The 13,653-nt window shown below is 40.0% G+C and overlaps 2 protein-coding genes across 6 annotated transcripts in view; both read left to right on the top strand.

The window, feature by feature from the left end:
- Positions 1–9,029, top strand: part of si:dkey-234i14.2 (heterogeneous nuclear ribonucleoprotein C) — a 34,095-nt gene extending 25,066 nt beyond the window's left edge. For both annotated transcript variants that reach the window (XM_047581594.1, XM_047581593.1), the window contains 4 exons: positions 3,393–3,562; positions 4,207–4,320; positions 5,487–5,644; positions 7,814–9,029. In XM_047581594.1, coding sequence (XP_047437550.1) covers positions 3,393–3,562; positions 4,207–4,320; positions 5,487–5,644; positions 7,814–7,852 — 481 coding nt within the window. In that variant the 3' untranslated portion in view covers positions 7,853–9,029. The remainder of the gene's footprint in view (positions 1–3,392; positions 3,563–4,206; positions 4,321–5,486; positions 5,645–7,813) is intronic.
- A 1,565-nt stretch (positions 9,030–10,594) lies between these two features.
- On the top strand, positions 10,595–13,037 carry LOC125005515 (5-hydroxyisourate hydrolase-like). Of its 4 annotated transcripts, none has more exons than XM_047580899.1 (4): positions 10,595–10,657; positions 12,262–12,401; positions 12,528–12,663; positions 12,897–13,037. In XM_047580899.1, the coding sequence occupies exons 2-4, from the start codon at positions 12,271–12,273 to the stop codon at positions 12,993–12,995; spliced, it is 366 nt and encodes a 121-aa protein (XP_047436855.1). In that variant the 5' UTR covers positions 10,595–10,657; positions 12,262–12,270; the 3' UTR covers positions 12,996–13,037. The 4 variants fall into 4 exon arrangements, with proteins under 4 accessions (XP_047436855.1, XP_047436857.1, XP_047436853.1 ...); XM_047580901.1 differs by having other exon boundaries at positions 10,614–10,668; XM_047580897.1 differs by lacking the exon at positions 10,595–10,657 and adding an exon at positions 10,867–11,464.
- Positions 13,038–13,653: the final 616 nt, after the last annotated feature.

The raw sequence follows: 13,653 nt of genomic DNA, 5'->3' as shown, positions 1-13,653 counted from the left end.
CCTCATCCATCCAAGGTGAAGCAATCTTGTTGAATATTCGTTTCTTGTGTTGTATAGCACATGATATACCGATGTGTCTTACAAAACTGTTTGATCACCACAAGTAGAAAAGGCTACAGCAGCTTCAGTGGTGATAGGATCAGAGAGTTCGCGGCTCTTCTGCAGAAACGAAGACAACCTGTTAAATAGAAATTCCATCATATGGTGTTTCATGACAGATGTGAAAAACTACCAAACGCCAGATCTGGTACATACTTAAGCTTTGTTCAATCAATTTCAAATCTGCCATGAATGAAAACTTCAGTAACAAGTTTTACGTTCTGATGTTTGAAACTCATATTTGGAACAAAATGGCGCCACAAAAAAAATTAGGGCTAAAATCTGTGACAAAATCACTGTTGTTTCTGGCCATTTTCACTCTAGTGTTCTCTCTTACATTTGCAGTTCCTGCCGGCTCGCTGCCAACAAGCGTACTCTCAAGTTCAAAGCTGCCTCTTAACATCACTGAAATTGAGTGCATTGTTTGGGACTTATCGTGAACTTTTGACTCAGCTCTTGGTTTCCAGTGCAGCGGCTGGGCAGAAGAGGTAGTTAGCGAAGCTCCACTCAGAACGGTTCTGTATTAGTGGTCATCCGCCAAAATTGTTGTGGGACCTTCCTCCCTCCCTCAGGCCTCACTCATAAACACTCCGCTCAGCACATCTGGATAAAAGGAGTTTGTCACATTGCGCCTACACATACAGAATATAAACCTCATTCTGTTGCTTTTCTCTCACGTATCGGCGCTCAGCTGCTCTGAGTATTAACTGTCACCTTTTTGTTGTTTTATTTTTTCATTCAGTTTTCCTTGCTCTGCATTTTTCTGTCTTTGCTCTGGGGGGAACACTCACCGCTGATTTTCAATTTGTTTTTAACACACTGCATGATTATTCTCCATGCTGCTGGCTAGCACTGCTGACAGCTGTGTGTGTGTGCGTGTGTGTGTTTGCAACCGAAAATGTCTGTGCGCATATTTATGTGTGTGTGCACATGTTTGCCTCTGGGTGTGAGCAGTGTGGGGACTGTGTGTGTGTGTGGGGGTGTGTGCACACACGTGCGTATTTTCGTATCGGTGTTTGTTGTTTGTACGCATCAATATGAGGAAAAGAGAGAAAATGACAGTTTTTGTCTGCTGTCCTCTTGTGCAAACATGAAAGTAAAGTGTCTTTCAACACACAGATAACAGCTCGAGCTGACAAAGCTGCTTTCTGTGTGGGGTCTAATCCGCAGAGACAAACACTCTCTCACACACTTTTCTGTAATCCTCACTCGTCTCCCTCATTGTCTGAGCTTCCATTCTCCGAGATGACACTTCAAAGCCGGTGTAGCAACACATTGTCTATGTGCCCCTGCAAACTGCTCTGAAAGACTTTAAACTCCCTTAAGTCTTTGGTCTCTGTGTCTCCCCACATGGACAATGCTCAAAGCCTCTAATCTCATACACTTATGGTGGCCTAATACACTTCATCCTATGTGACACTGTGATGCGTAAGTGTCTGTGTGTGCCCTGTGGATGTGCTAAGAACACAGTCTGTGCAGAAATCTCTGTACGAGAGTGTAGAGTGGGTCTTCATAGTATAAAGCAGAACAAAAACAATATAGAAAACTTCAGGAAGCCAGACTGTGTCTGTCTGACTGACTGGCTAACAGCTCAATCTGTAAATCTATATTACCATCCAACTCCAAGCCCTTACAGCTGACAGCTTGTCTCCCTGTTGTGGGCTTGTTATACACCAACAGTCAAAAGTTTGGACGCACATTCTCATTCAATTCAATGAGAAAGTGTGTCCATACTTTTGACTGAGAGTGTATGCATGCAGCAGAGGAGCTTTTCACTCTCCTGGCTTTGCAGAAACCACCCAGGCTGTGCTCAGATTGTTCTTGATCCAGAAATATCTTGACTGTGACAAGATCAAGTCGTGCTGCTGAAAGCCAAACAGGGTCCAGGGTGCTCAGGAAGTTTTTCATGCACATAACGAGGGTGCTCTTTGGAAAGGGACATGAATAGCGAAGCTCGAAGGAAAAGTCCGAGGCACTCCTCTTGCTCGAAAAAATATAAGAAAAGCCTTTATTAAGATGACTATTTCATAATGAAATGTTTTACAACATAAGTAGTAAAAAACAAGCCTTCTTCAGGGTGTAACCTTCTGTGCACAGAATACTCTTAAGTAATGTAATGTGTACTGTATTATTCTTAATTTGTGGTCTGATTTGTAATTCTTGTGGGAATTTTAAGCTTTAAGGCTGTGGAAGTTGATCTATTGATCATTCAGGGCTGCTACATAGATTTACATTCTCCTGCCTCCCACACGCCTCTTGAGCATTTGACCGGTGGCGATTCGTTGGTTCTGATGTCATAGCCATTTCACCTAGTCACTGGGTCAGTGGGTGTTGAGGCCATTCTCTTTTTCAATCATAACATCATTTCTGTTTTTCTTTTTGCTGAAACGCACATGCACCAACACACAGTGTCGTTTCTGTAACCACTATAGAGGTTGACTGTGATACACCCCCTGTCACCAGCACTACTAGCCTGGCGGGGCGCTATTGATTGGCCCTGACAGAACCAATTACGTTCAGTGACAGATAGAGACATAGAGCCGTCCACTGGGAGGAGGCCAGAGAGAAAGTGAGATAGATAGAAAATAAAACACAAAAGAACATAGAATAACATACACTACCAGTCAAAGGTTCGGACACACCTCCTCACTGAACTGACTGGGAACGTGTGTCCAAGCTTTTGACTGGTAGTGTATATATTTATCTATCAAAAGTATAAACAGTTGCTTTGCTTCATGTCTTCTAAGTTTTCCTTTTCTATCTTGTTTCATCCCTTCAGAAACAAGTATGAGTCAGTTGTGGCATTTTTTATACTAATGTCAAAATCAGATCTTTTTTTAGTACATACTGATACTGTTTTTTTTTCCTTAAAATAAAAAAAACAACAACACCATTACTAATCCGTCTGTTCCATGTTTTATTTTTTTAAAAGCTCTTGTCCAGTTTGAGTCTAGTCCTGTTGCCCTGAGTCAGTGTCCAAGTGAAGGTTAAAAGTGCCCTTTTGAGAATGAAACATTTAGCTTTTGTTGGCTGGAACAGGAGCTTTGAAAGCTTTACCTTACTTAGTTTAGAGGCTGTGGGCAGCTTTTAACATTTTCAGAGAGAAATATTCCTCTCTGCTGTCCATCCACCTGCTCAGTCATTTTCACCAATATGTGACCAATTACGATCTTTCATTATGGTTCCTCACAGATTGCACAATATCTCAGAGAACTGTCCCACAGAAGCATGACAATCTGCACAAATATGATGAAGATTCATTATTTTTGAAACTCTGCCTGTGTCATTTGCAGGGTGTACGACTACCAGCGTGTTCCAGCATCCCTCTCTCCTCTACCCCTGGGACCCAGTCTGGCCAAGCGATCCCGTTCCTCCTCTTACTCCTCTGGGCACAGACGTAGTCGAGACAGAACCCATTCCAAAAGCTCCAGAGCTCACTCCACTAATTCAACCACAGCCAAGTGTGAGTAATATGAAAGAGCTGCAACTGGGTTATGATTGCACTTCAGCTGTTCAAAATGGTTTTATAAAAATTGCATGTCTCTTGATTTTCGTCCTCAGTCTCAGAGAAAGGTGGCATTACAAGGTGCAGGTTCTCATACTTTGTCCAAAGCTCTGCAATAGTCAACCTGTCGGCGTTTAAACTTGAATGCTTCATGTGGTAACATAAATACCCACTAAAAAGGGAGTGAAAGCGTATCTGATGCTGCTTTCATGAAATAAATGATGCAGTGTGTTCTAGCCAGAACTGCGTGACGCCCGAATCTGTCCTTCAGTTGCACATTTAGCAACTTGAGACCAAAATTTTAAAATAATTTTGTTGGTGGGGTAACCTTGGGTTGGCCTTTAGGCGTGAGTGGGCTACCAATAATGACTAATAATTCAACAGTGTTCAGAGGCAAAGGGAAAGTCTACAGCAGGGACAGTCACTAACTGCTACCCAAACACTGGGGTTGAATGTGAGGAAAAAAGAATTAAAGTCAAATAATACTCTTAAGCTGTTTGTATTGTTCCAGTGTTTTCGTACGTTTCACTCATTGGCTGGCGAATAGTTAAAACCATAATTTCTCAGTGTGGTTTACATTTTCTCTCTCTTTGCCCCTGCAGTGGGGATGGAGGAGTTGCAGGTGATTAAAAAGGAGCTGACTCTGATAAAGACACAGGTCGATGGGCTGCTTGACAGCCTTGACAGGATGGACACACAGAGGAGTGACCACAAAGGTGAGACACTCATTCAGAAAGACAGTGGAAGCAGATGGGTGTGAGATCGAATGATAGATAATCTATTCGCACATCAAAATCATTTCAAGGCAGACTCCAGCGATATGCCACTTTCAGATTTCTGCTTGATTAGCTCATCCAGTCGCAACCCCAATCAAAATGATTCAGGGTCTGTGCCGCAGGGGAGACTGGGGGTAGGGAATGCACTGCACGCATGGAGGCACAACGGTTTCACCTGACAAATCAATTATTTTCCTCCTGTCAGGATTTTTTTTTTTTTTTTTTTTTTTTAAAAAGTTGAATTCAGCGTGATATCAGCTAGAGTGGGGGGAGAGTGGATGCGTGGTTGTGAGCAAATTATGGAAGATGCTGAACAAACAATGTGGTTGAAGTAACTGACTGATGAGGCTTCAGAAAACACACAAATATATTCAGGCAGTGTGAAGAACAGCAGATCAGTACAGCTCATAGAGGAAAGTGGTGCTGCTGCCCCCATGTGGATATTTGACTGTAACTGTCAAATACCCACCTACACAGGAACCTACAGCCCAGGAAATGAACAGAGTGGAGCTTTATTATCCCCCCTAAGGCAAACTGCAGCCTTAATTAAACTGATCATAAACTGATACACAGTTTCTTCCACTCATTTGGTGCCATTCACCCTCCTCTGAGCTCCAAATCTGCTACATTAAAATGTCCTAGGCTAAAGACACTTTAACCCTTGAAGTCACTGTCATAACAGCAAGGCTGAATACACATGAGCGTGTTTAAAAAGACAATGTGTTGTGAGATGCCTACAGTTTAGCAGCTCTGGGTGTACACCTGCAGAGAACTATGTGTGTCCGGGTGTGTCCTGCTGTCTACTTTCAATGACCTTGGGCGATTGATAGCTCTCATCTTCATATTAATTTATCTCCGGCTCCACTTGATTCCCCCTGTCCCTCACTATGTAGCCCTGCCGTCCCTCACCTCCCTCTCGACATCTCCACATCTGGCCTTCATCTTGTCACTCTCACTCTCGTTTTCTGTCTGTCACCTGGTTCAAAGTCGGCAGAACGTCTTTGGCGCAGACAAAACTGAGCATTTTCTCACCGTCCCAAAACAGGACCTAAGTTAATGCGGATCTCTAATCCCCGTGTGCGCATCTGTTCATGTCTGTGATCCAGGGTCTCCCCTGAGAGAGGACAGTCCAGCTGGCTCACCGTACGCCGTGTCAGCCAGCAGCCCAGAGCAATCCCTCTCCTCTCTCTCCCCTCCCAGTTCCCGCCATCGAATCCACAGGGAGAGCCCTGGCCTGAGGGAGCCTGATGATGACCACCACACGGTAAATGCACCTTTTCAGGAATGACCGCGAGGTGCATCAGGAAGGCTCAGGCATCTTAGGTTACATTGTTGTTAAAACATACATACATTAGTTAAGGCCTGACACTACAGGTGAATAGGGTAACATTTTTAACTAATGGATATCACCATGAAACTCCAGTTGAGTACTTACTCACAGCATAATCAGCATACCCAAAGCAACACCATCAGAGGTAATCTCAGCACTTTTAACATGTCTATATGGGTCCACACCTTTTTTAAGTGTTGGTATGTTAACATACCACATACATCTGGAAAATGACAGAACGAGTCCTGTAGGTCCTACAGCAGGTGTTAAACTGTCTCCAGCCTCCGTGCAAGATTGACCTCAGGGTCATAGAGTAGAGTTTCTGCTTAAAGAAACACACACACACACACAAAAAGGTTTAAAAAGGCACCAGACCAGACCAGACCAGACCATTTATTTGTCCTCAGAGAGTTACTGTATATATAACACATATTAAAATCATTTAATAATTCTACTCTTGCTAAACTTTCGCCAACACCAGAATCTTAACTCCACAGCATTTGCTGTGCATACGTACCATCATTTTTTTGTATAACAAGTTTTCTGTGAATTAATATTTAAATATGCAAATGAGGAGTTGTCTACTTAAATATATGCTAATTTACATACATTTCCAGAACAGAAATCTGAATAATGGCTAAAGTGAGGTTCAAAATTCTTGTTTCATTTTGTTAACGTATTAGATTTCCAGGTATTTACAGAGGAAATTGTGGATATCTCTTTTTATCTCTCCATAAATCACAAAGTACTGTCAACCGTCCGAAAAAACAATTCTTGCTGTTTTTAGGAGTAAAGTGTTATATAAATCAGGCTCTGAATGAGTAAATACCTGCAGAATGTAGTATGGAATAAATCTGGAAAGTTTGGTACGTGTAAGTGCTAATGAGGTGAATGCAGAAAAACTAATTTTGAGAAAAAGACCATTAAAGTTTCACATTGTAAAATCCTGTATATTTTTATTGGACACCACTATGCACCAAAACCAAATTTATTAAAAAAAACATATAACATATAACATAACACATATAATCATATCAACATATATCATATCAGAATATCAGATTAAATTTTCAATAAGTTCATTGAAACGTGAAACATGAATGATGATCCATTGCTGATCGTCTCCACCTTCGTCTCTTTTTACCAAAGACAATTTACAGGTGGATGAACTCAGATGAGTCTGACTTCCCCTCTCATCTCCTTCATGCATCTTTCCTTTGACTTTTCCTGCTAATTGGAACTGTAATTTTCTTCTTGGAGAAGACTTCACAACACCTTTAAAATGTCCCTCGCAGACAAACACACACAGGCAGAATATCCGGTCATGTGACGCTTTTGAACGAATCACATTGTCAGAAATTGACACTTGCCAATGAGAGTGTGAGTTTAGCTTTAGATCAGGTCTTTCTACTTTCATTATTGGTTGCCAATACAAAGAATTTGACGATATTTCTGACCATACTTTTACAGGAGAAAAAGACCTTCACAGCGGTGCCTCATATGCCGAGGTAGAGACGAGGCTCACAGATATGAGCCGGCTTAGAAAGCTGACTTTTATCCAGTTTACTGGAAAACTCGAAGCGCAACACAGACAAAGTTATTAAGCGGTGTGCTTTTTTTTTTCTCTGCAAGAATTACAAGTGAATGTGTTGATAGTCGAACAAATGAGTGATCATAATTCTACTGTTATAAACTGTAATCAGCTTTATTTTCCTTATACACTGGATTTCGTCTTTTGTCGTTTAACCTTTCAAACTGAGCACACTTGGAGCAGTGACCTCCCAGTCCTAAAGCTTCTTCTATAACCAGCGTTTGCAAACTGACAACAGATTGACAAGGTCACACAGACAATGCATGCGCAATTATCACTCACTGCTATAGTCGTTGACAGCAACACAGAGATATTCAACCTTTATTTGTTTAATTGGTTTGATAAGTTTAGGATTCACCAGCAATGCAGCCAAGACAATCACAAGACTCCACCACTGTGAAATCAGGTTATATTTGCGTAATGAAATTTTACTGAGTCATCCTGAGTTGACAGTTAATGAAGTGCCTCTTTGTTTTTCTCTTGCTGTCTGTCTGCCTGTTTGTCTGTCACAGATGAGCAACCACAGCTCTGACCCTGAGGAGGAAATATAAGGGAGGCGTATGAGGAAACGTAGGAGACGTGGATGAAGTGCCAAACATGGAGGAAGAGAACATAAACCATCAAGCTGACACCCACGTCGGGTCCACATATCTGATAGCGTAATGCACCACATTGAATTGAAGCATTTTTGTTTCCATGACTCAGAAACACAGACACCGTTGACTCACACCCAACATACCAAGTGCACATGCACATTTAATTGACGAGAGCTGGCTGTAGGCTGACCTGAGAGTCTGAATGATCCTATCTAGAAAGTAATTATAAAGGACAGCTGGAGGCTGGAGGTGAATTTAACCTACCTACTTGAAGTTAACCTCATCTGTGGTGTCAGTGGATTTGCATGAACACAAGTACTTGAGAACTACTAAGGTATTCGTTGGTACTAAGTGAGAGAATACACTTCACTGATTTAAGTATTTACTAAACAGATTAACTTTCCTGCTGAACACAGACGGTTTATGACACACAAAATATACACACACATTGCTAATTTACAGTTTACATAGTGGTGATCTTGGTGTTTATGCCATCTCAGTGTTTTCTGTAAAGAAAGAATGAGCAGTTATACAACATTAACAGAAAATCTAAGTCTTCTCTTTCTTGTTCTGAAACCACTTTCAATTAGACAACGCCCAAACAACATGGAACCAGAAAAATCATGGACACATTGGCTGTAAGGAACTAACAGATATTTTGTTGCACCTTTTCTCTATCGTGTATCTCTAACATATCAAAATGAAGCTGTATAATCCTTAAGGAGGTGAAGTGTCTGTTTTCTGTTTGTGTTAGTATATAATTATCTGAAGCTCAGAACGACATGTTATACCCTGTCACGCCTTTCAGAAACACAAGTACTTTCTCTGCTTTAAGTGTATTGGAGAAATCTTCGGACTCTCTTCCGCTATGTTTTTGGCACTTTAAGATGTGCAAAGGCCCAGGTCAGTGTGTAATATTGTGTATTATTGTATACTTTACTGTAATTGTTTAGCCGTCTGATTTTAACCTTGCTTTAGGACTTCTCATGTGTTTTTCTTTTTTGTTTTTAAAAAGACAATAATGATGATGTTATTATACTTCCTATGGTGTTACATGTTTTTGTTTGCAAGATAAGCCAAGTGGAAATACTCATTGTCACAGTAGTAAAAGTATTTTCATATTGAGTATAAATGCAGTTCGTGGTGTAGTTATTTTTTCTGTATATAATATATCATTAGCATATCATTATCGATTCAGAAATCCATCTAAGGAGCGGTCAGCAAACATTTCCCTGAATGCATAGAGTCCACTAGAATGTGCTCCCGTCATAAGAAATTGCATGTTCCAATTCATAACACTTCCTTTAGTCAGAGGGATTAAAGCAAAGGTCAGTCTGAATCTTTCCGGGTAACTGCATGTGATCCCATGATACATGAGCTGCAAACAGACTCAAGCTGCAGCATTTCACACCTAAATAAAGATGCCCATGCAGCAATGCAGAGACTCCAAAATCTTAACATCAGTATTTAGCAGCAATATGCAGACTAGAAACAGGCAGGAAAGCACATTTACCTCAGACCAGACCCAGGCCGTAGTTAAGTCTCTCCGTAGCTGCTCCTGTTATACTGATTCACTACACAACACAAAGAAAAGCCACAAATCCACCTTCAACTTTTCAACACCAGCTGTGTGTCTGGAATGAGAGATGAAGGGACAGATTTACAGAGCTCAGACACTAAGTCCAAACAGACATAAAATGTCATGTAGAAAATTTTTAGTTCAACTGAGACAATGCGAAGCTGTGTACCATGGTTTAAATGTATTAATACCCCTCAGTAACATGGGGGAAAACAAACTAAACACAAGATATTAATGGAACATTCTCATTTAATAAATCAAGTTCTGCTAATCTCCCAGGGCAGATTATATTCAATCCTGAAAATTCTTATAATTCTTCCTCATAATACAATCAGAGATTCACATTAGGCTCATTGTTGGGCTGAGATTAAATATCAGCATGTGGTGAGTACTGGAGTTTAATGAGTGGGAATCATGAAAAGAAAATGCTCAACAGTCACCATTATTAAATTTCCAACAGAGCCATGCTGTCAACAGTTAGCTCCAAAAGGTATTATACTAAACACGCAGATATGGATTCCACTGGAACAGAGGGCTGCTTGTTTTCACTGGGGTCCAGTAACAGTACACTCTCAGTGAATTCATTTATGAAATTTAAGAAGGATGTTTTACTGTAGGTTGTATACCAGGGCTGGACAATTAATTTTTACAGGGGGCCGCATGAAAAATCTGAACTGTGTTGGAGGGCCAAACCAAACGATAACTTGAACGTTATTCTGCTCAATATTAATTTTCTCCCATTGTAAAAAGCAGTAAATTATATATGTTGATAAGCTGCTACTGGTAATCAGAAACATAAGAATATTCTGTAAGTAGAGTTTTGGTGTAGGTTGAAGAGGAAAATGAAACACAATCGATCTGTAGTTTTGGATATAATGTTGGAAACTTTGTCCTTTTTGGAAAACTTCGGTGGATCATATAGCTACATGAATTATTTTCTGTATCTCAATAAATCTCAATAAATGTTTAACCCTTTAAGACCTGAATGTCCGTCTGCCCACAAAGAGAAGCTTGCTGTATTTGAATTACCGTAATCCCCGATGGACAATATTCAAGTTGCGCTTTCTAGAAAAAAATGCTGCCATTACGGTAATGATGACGCACCGCTGCAGTCGGCTGCAGGTTGGAGAGCAACGATCGCGGATCCTCAGTAAGAGAGACTTGTTTGGAGGAATTTGTTGGTAAAAACAAAGTTAGTTATACCCTTGAGATGTCACGAAGGTCTTCCAGGCAAAAGCACAACTAACCAGTGTTCACTCACAATGAATACTGTCAATAGCGCAAACCGCTGTGACTTACCATAATTCAAAATCGGCCGCTTTGACGGATGCCAGCGATCCGTTCAGGCTTTTGAGGGTTAATAGATGGCAAGAAGCTGTTTCAATCTTACTTTTTTTGTGGTTGACAAACTAACAGTGCCATGACGTAAATAACACATCATGGCTCAAAATAAAAGCAACACAGTCGTATTGCATGCACAGTTCATCTGTGCTCATGACTGACGTACCGCGGGCCGGACGGGAATGTCCAAAGGGCCGTATGCGGCCCGCGGGCCGTAAAATGCCCAGGTCTGTTGTATACTAAAGTTTCCTTAACCCTGATGTAAACCATACTAATAATAAGGGAGTAAAAAAAGACTTTTAATACCATCTGATCTGCATAGACCTCAGCCCCAGAGCAGCCCACTCCAGACGCTCACTTCTACTCGAGTTCAAAGTGCTGAAAACAAAGCGTGATAAAACATGTTCTTGCACAACTGGTTCGCTATTGACAAAAAGATAAGCTCATGTGAACTGAAAGTCATGCTGAACAGGACAGCGCGCAGAACTTCACGACAGTAACGTGATAAAAATCTGATGCTGTTAAATAAACCATAAAATTGCATTTCTCAGTTAAAAGTGTTGACCCAGTTGAGAATTTATACATCAGTGCACATGAGTGCATTCAGGCTGCAGCAACTGAAGGGTCACATTTTGCCTGCAAATAAGGTAAGCCCACTTACATTAAACCATCTAAATGTAATGTGATGTAGCATTATAAATTTAAAATTATATATATATATATAATTTAGTATGGTGGTACGTGTAAAATAGTACCATACTTTTTATTTACTCTGGCTGAGGTTACAATGACAACAGTCAACATGCCACAATCAAAAATAGTACCATAATCATTTGTTTATGCAGTTCTTAAATATATGATCTTACACCCATTATTTTTTAGTTTAATTGACCACAACATTTATTGCTTCAGTAAAATTAGATGTAAACTATTATTTTTTAGATTTTATTGGTTTCATTTTTTCCCAACATTTAATAATATGCACGTATTTGGAGGCGGCTGACTCAGGGTCATCCAGTTTACATGAAAATAAAGCAGATTTAATAGAAAACTGATTAATTGGTATACAAATATTATTAATATTAGTATTAAATGTAGCTTTATTTTTCTGAAATGACACTTCCAAGCACCACACATGCATATATTGTTTTTCCTCATAACTGAAAAGTTGAATGTTCTGTGATCAATGAAGACAAAAGAACATACATTACAAAATATTAACAAATATATAATATATGTATATGCACCCCTGTGCAGTATTTAAACATAGTTTTTGACGCTGCTGACTGTGTGAAAACTTTGATCGTGGTCTTATTAACTTTGTGATAAGTAGACCAACATGACTTTTTCGGCATGAATTTAGACAAAACTTGTTTTATGTGTATGATCTATTGAGATTAAATATCATATCTTTAAAATGTTACTATTTGCTCCTTTCCTGGAGATCACATCAATGGCTGGCTCACCTAGTCCTCTGACCACTCATGTGCTGAACATTGCAATGGGAACCCCTGGGTCAAACATGGCTCTCAGCCTTTATCAGCAAGACCCCTCGACTAGTGCTTGGGATTTGATAACCACTGGGTAACGATCTAAAAAAAAACACACACACACACACACAAGAACATCAACGATTATAGTGTCAATTTCAAATACTGAAACAATGCATGTCAGTGTTCACAGATCTTGAATCTTATGTTGTCTGAACAGAACTACTAACAATGATGGACGTTGCCCAGGACTTATCACACAGCAACTGTTTACACCTGGTGTGTACAAACTACATTTTGACACTGCTCAGTATTGGGCTAGTATGGGAGAGACTTCATTTTACCCCTATGTTGAGGTAAGGAATGGCACAAAATTGCATGTGTTGACATATGATCATCCTCAGCTTTCATACTCAGGTAGACTGTTGCTTTAATTCCTTGTGCTGCAATCACATTTTGTAACAACATTACAGAATTTGCATTTCTTATTTAACCAGTTGTATTTTTCTTTTATGCAGATTGTCTTCACTATAAATGACCCAAGCCAAAAGTACCATGTTCCTCTGCTTCTGAGTCGTTTCTCTTACAGCACATACAGAGGGAGCTAGAAATCAAGTGTGATGAACCTATCCACTGTCTAACACATCGGAGGAAGAGGCAACCCCAGCAACAACAATGCTCCATTTGAAAGATTAATGTTGTCTGGCAATAAATGATCCATAGGCTTATACCATTTTTGTCTGTTTTGGTTTATTTGATAATTAAACCACCTATTTTTATTCATTTACTTACTCTGTAATTTAGTCCACCATGTTTAGTCTATAGAGTATGTAGTTTATAGACTAAACATGGCGGACTAAATTACAGGCTACCGCAAACAGTTTATCTCAGGCTGTGCAATATCTGAATTTTTTCACTGTCCAAAACAACAGTCTTTGTGGACTTACTGAAAATAAGTAATATAGTAATTTATATAAAGTACGTCATTAAAAAAAAAACTGTCACGTGTACTCTATCTTTGTCCTTGTTTTCTATCAGTTGTAGCAAGACTTACCTCGGGATTTACCCGAGGTAAATCTTGCTACAACTGATAGGCTCGTTATACAATGAAGATTTTCCTTCTCCTCAGGGAGACGACACGGGGGTGTCAAACATACAATAAGCAGGCCAAAACCGGCCTGCCATAGGGTCCTATCTGGCCCGTGGGATGAATTTGCAAAGTGTGAAAATTAGAATTAATATTAAGAGCAATTTTAAATAAAATTGGCACCTGTTTGGAAATTTTCCACTAGGGGTTGGGTTGCCTGATATAGTTACAGTCGTGGACATTTCACAACACTGAACCC

This window comes from Mugil cephalus, chromosome 3, assembly GCF_022458985.1.
Source record: "Mugil cephalus isolate CIBA_MC_2020 chromosome 3, CIBA_Mcephalus_1.1, whole genome shotgun sequence".
Lineage (NCBI taxonomy): Eukaryota > Metazoa > Chordata > Actinopteri > Mugiliformes > Mugilidae > Mugil > Mugil cephalus.
This window is presented reverse-complemented; position numbering and strand designations above follow the sequence as displayed.

What these genes read in the sequence shown, in the direction of transcription:
- LOC125005515 (XM_047580897.1), top strand. Translation starts at nt 11,411, where the DNA reads ATGAGTGCATTCAGGCTGCAGCAACTGAAGGGTCACATTTTGCCTGCA. An exon ending in ACATTTTGCCTGCAAATAAG is followed by an intron (nt 11,465 to 12,261) that starts GTAAGCCCACTT and finishes CCTTTCCTGGAG; the next exon opens with ATCACATCAATGGCTGGCTC. An exon ending in TGGGATTTGATAACCACTGG is followed by an intron (nt 12,402 to 12,527) that starts GTAACGATCTAA and finishes TTGTCTGAACAG; the next exon opens with AACTACTAACAATGATGGAC.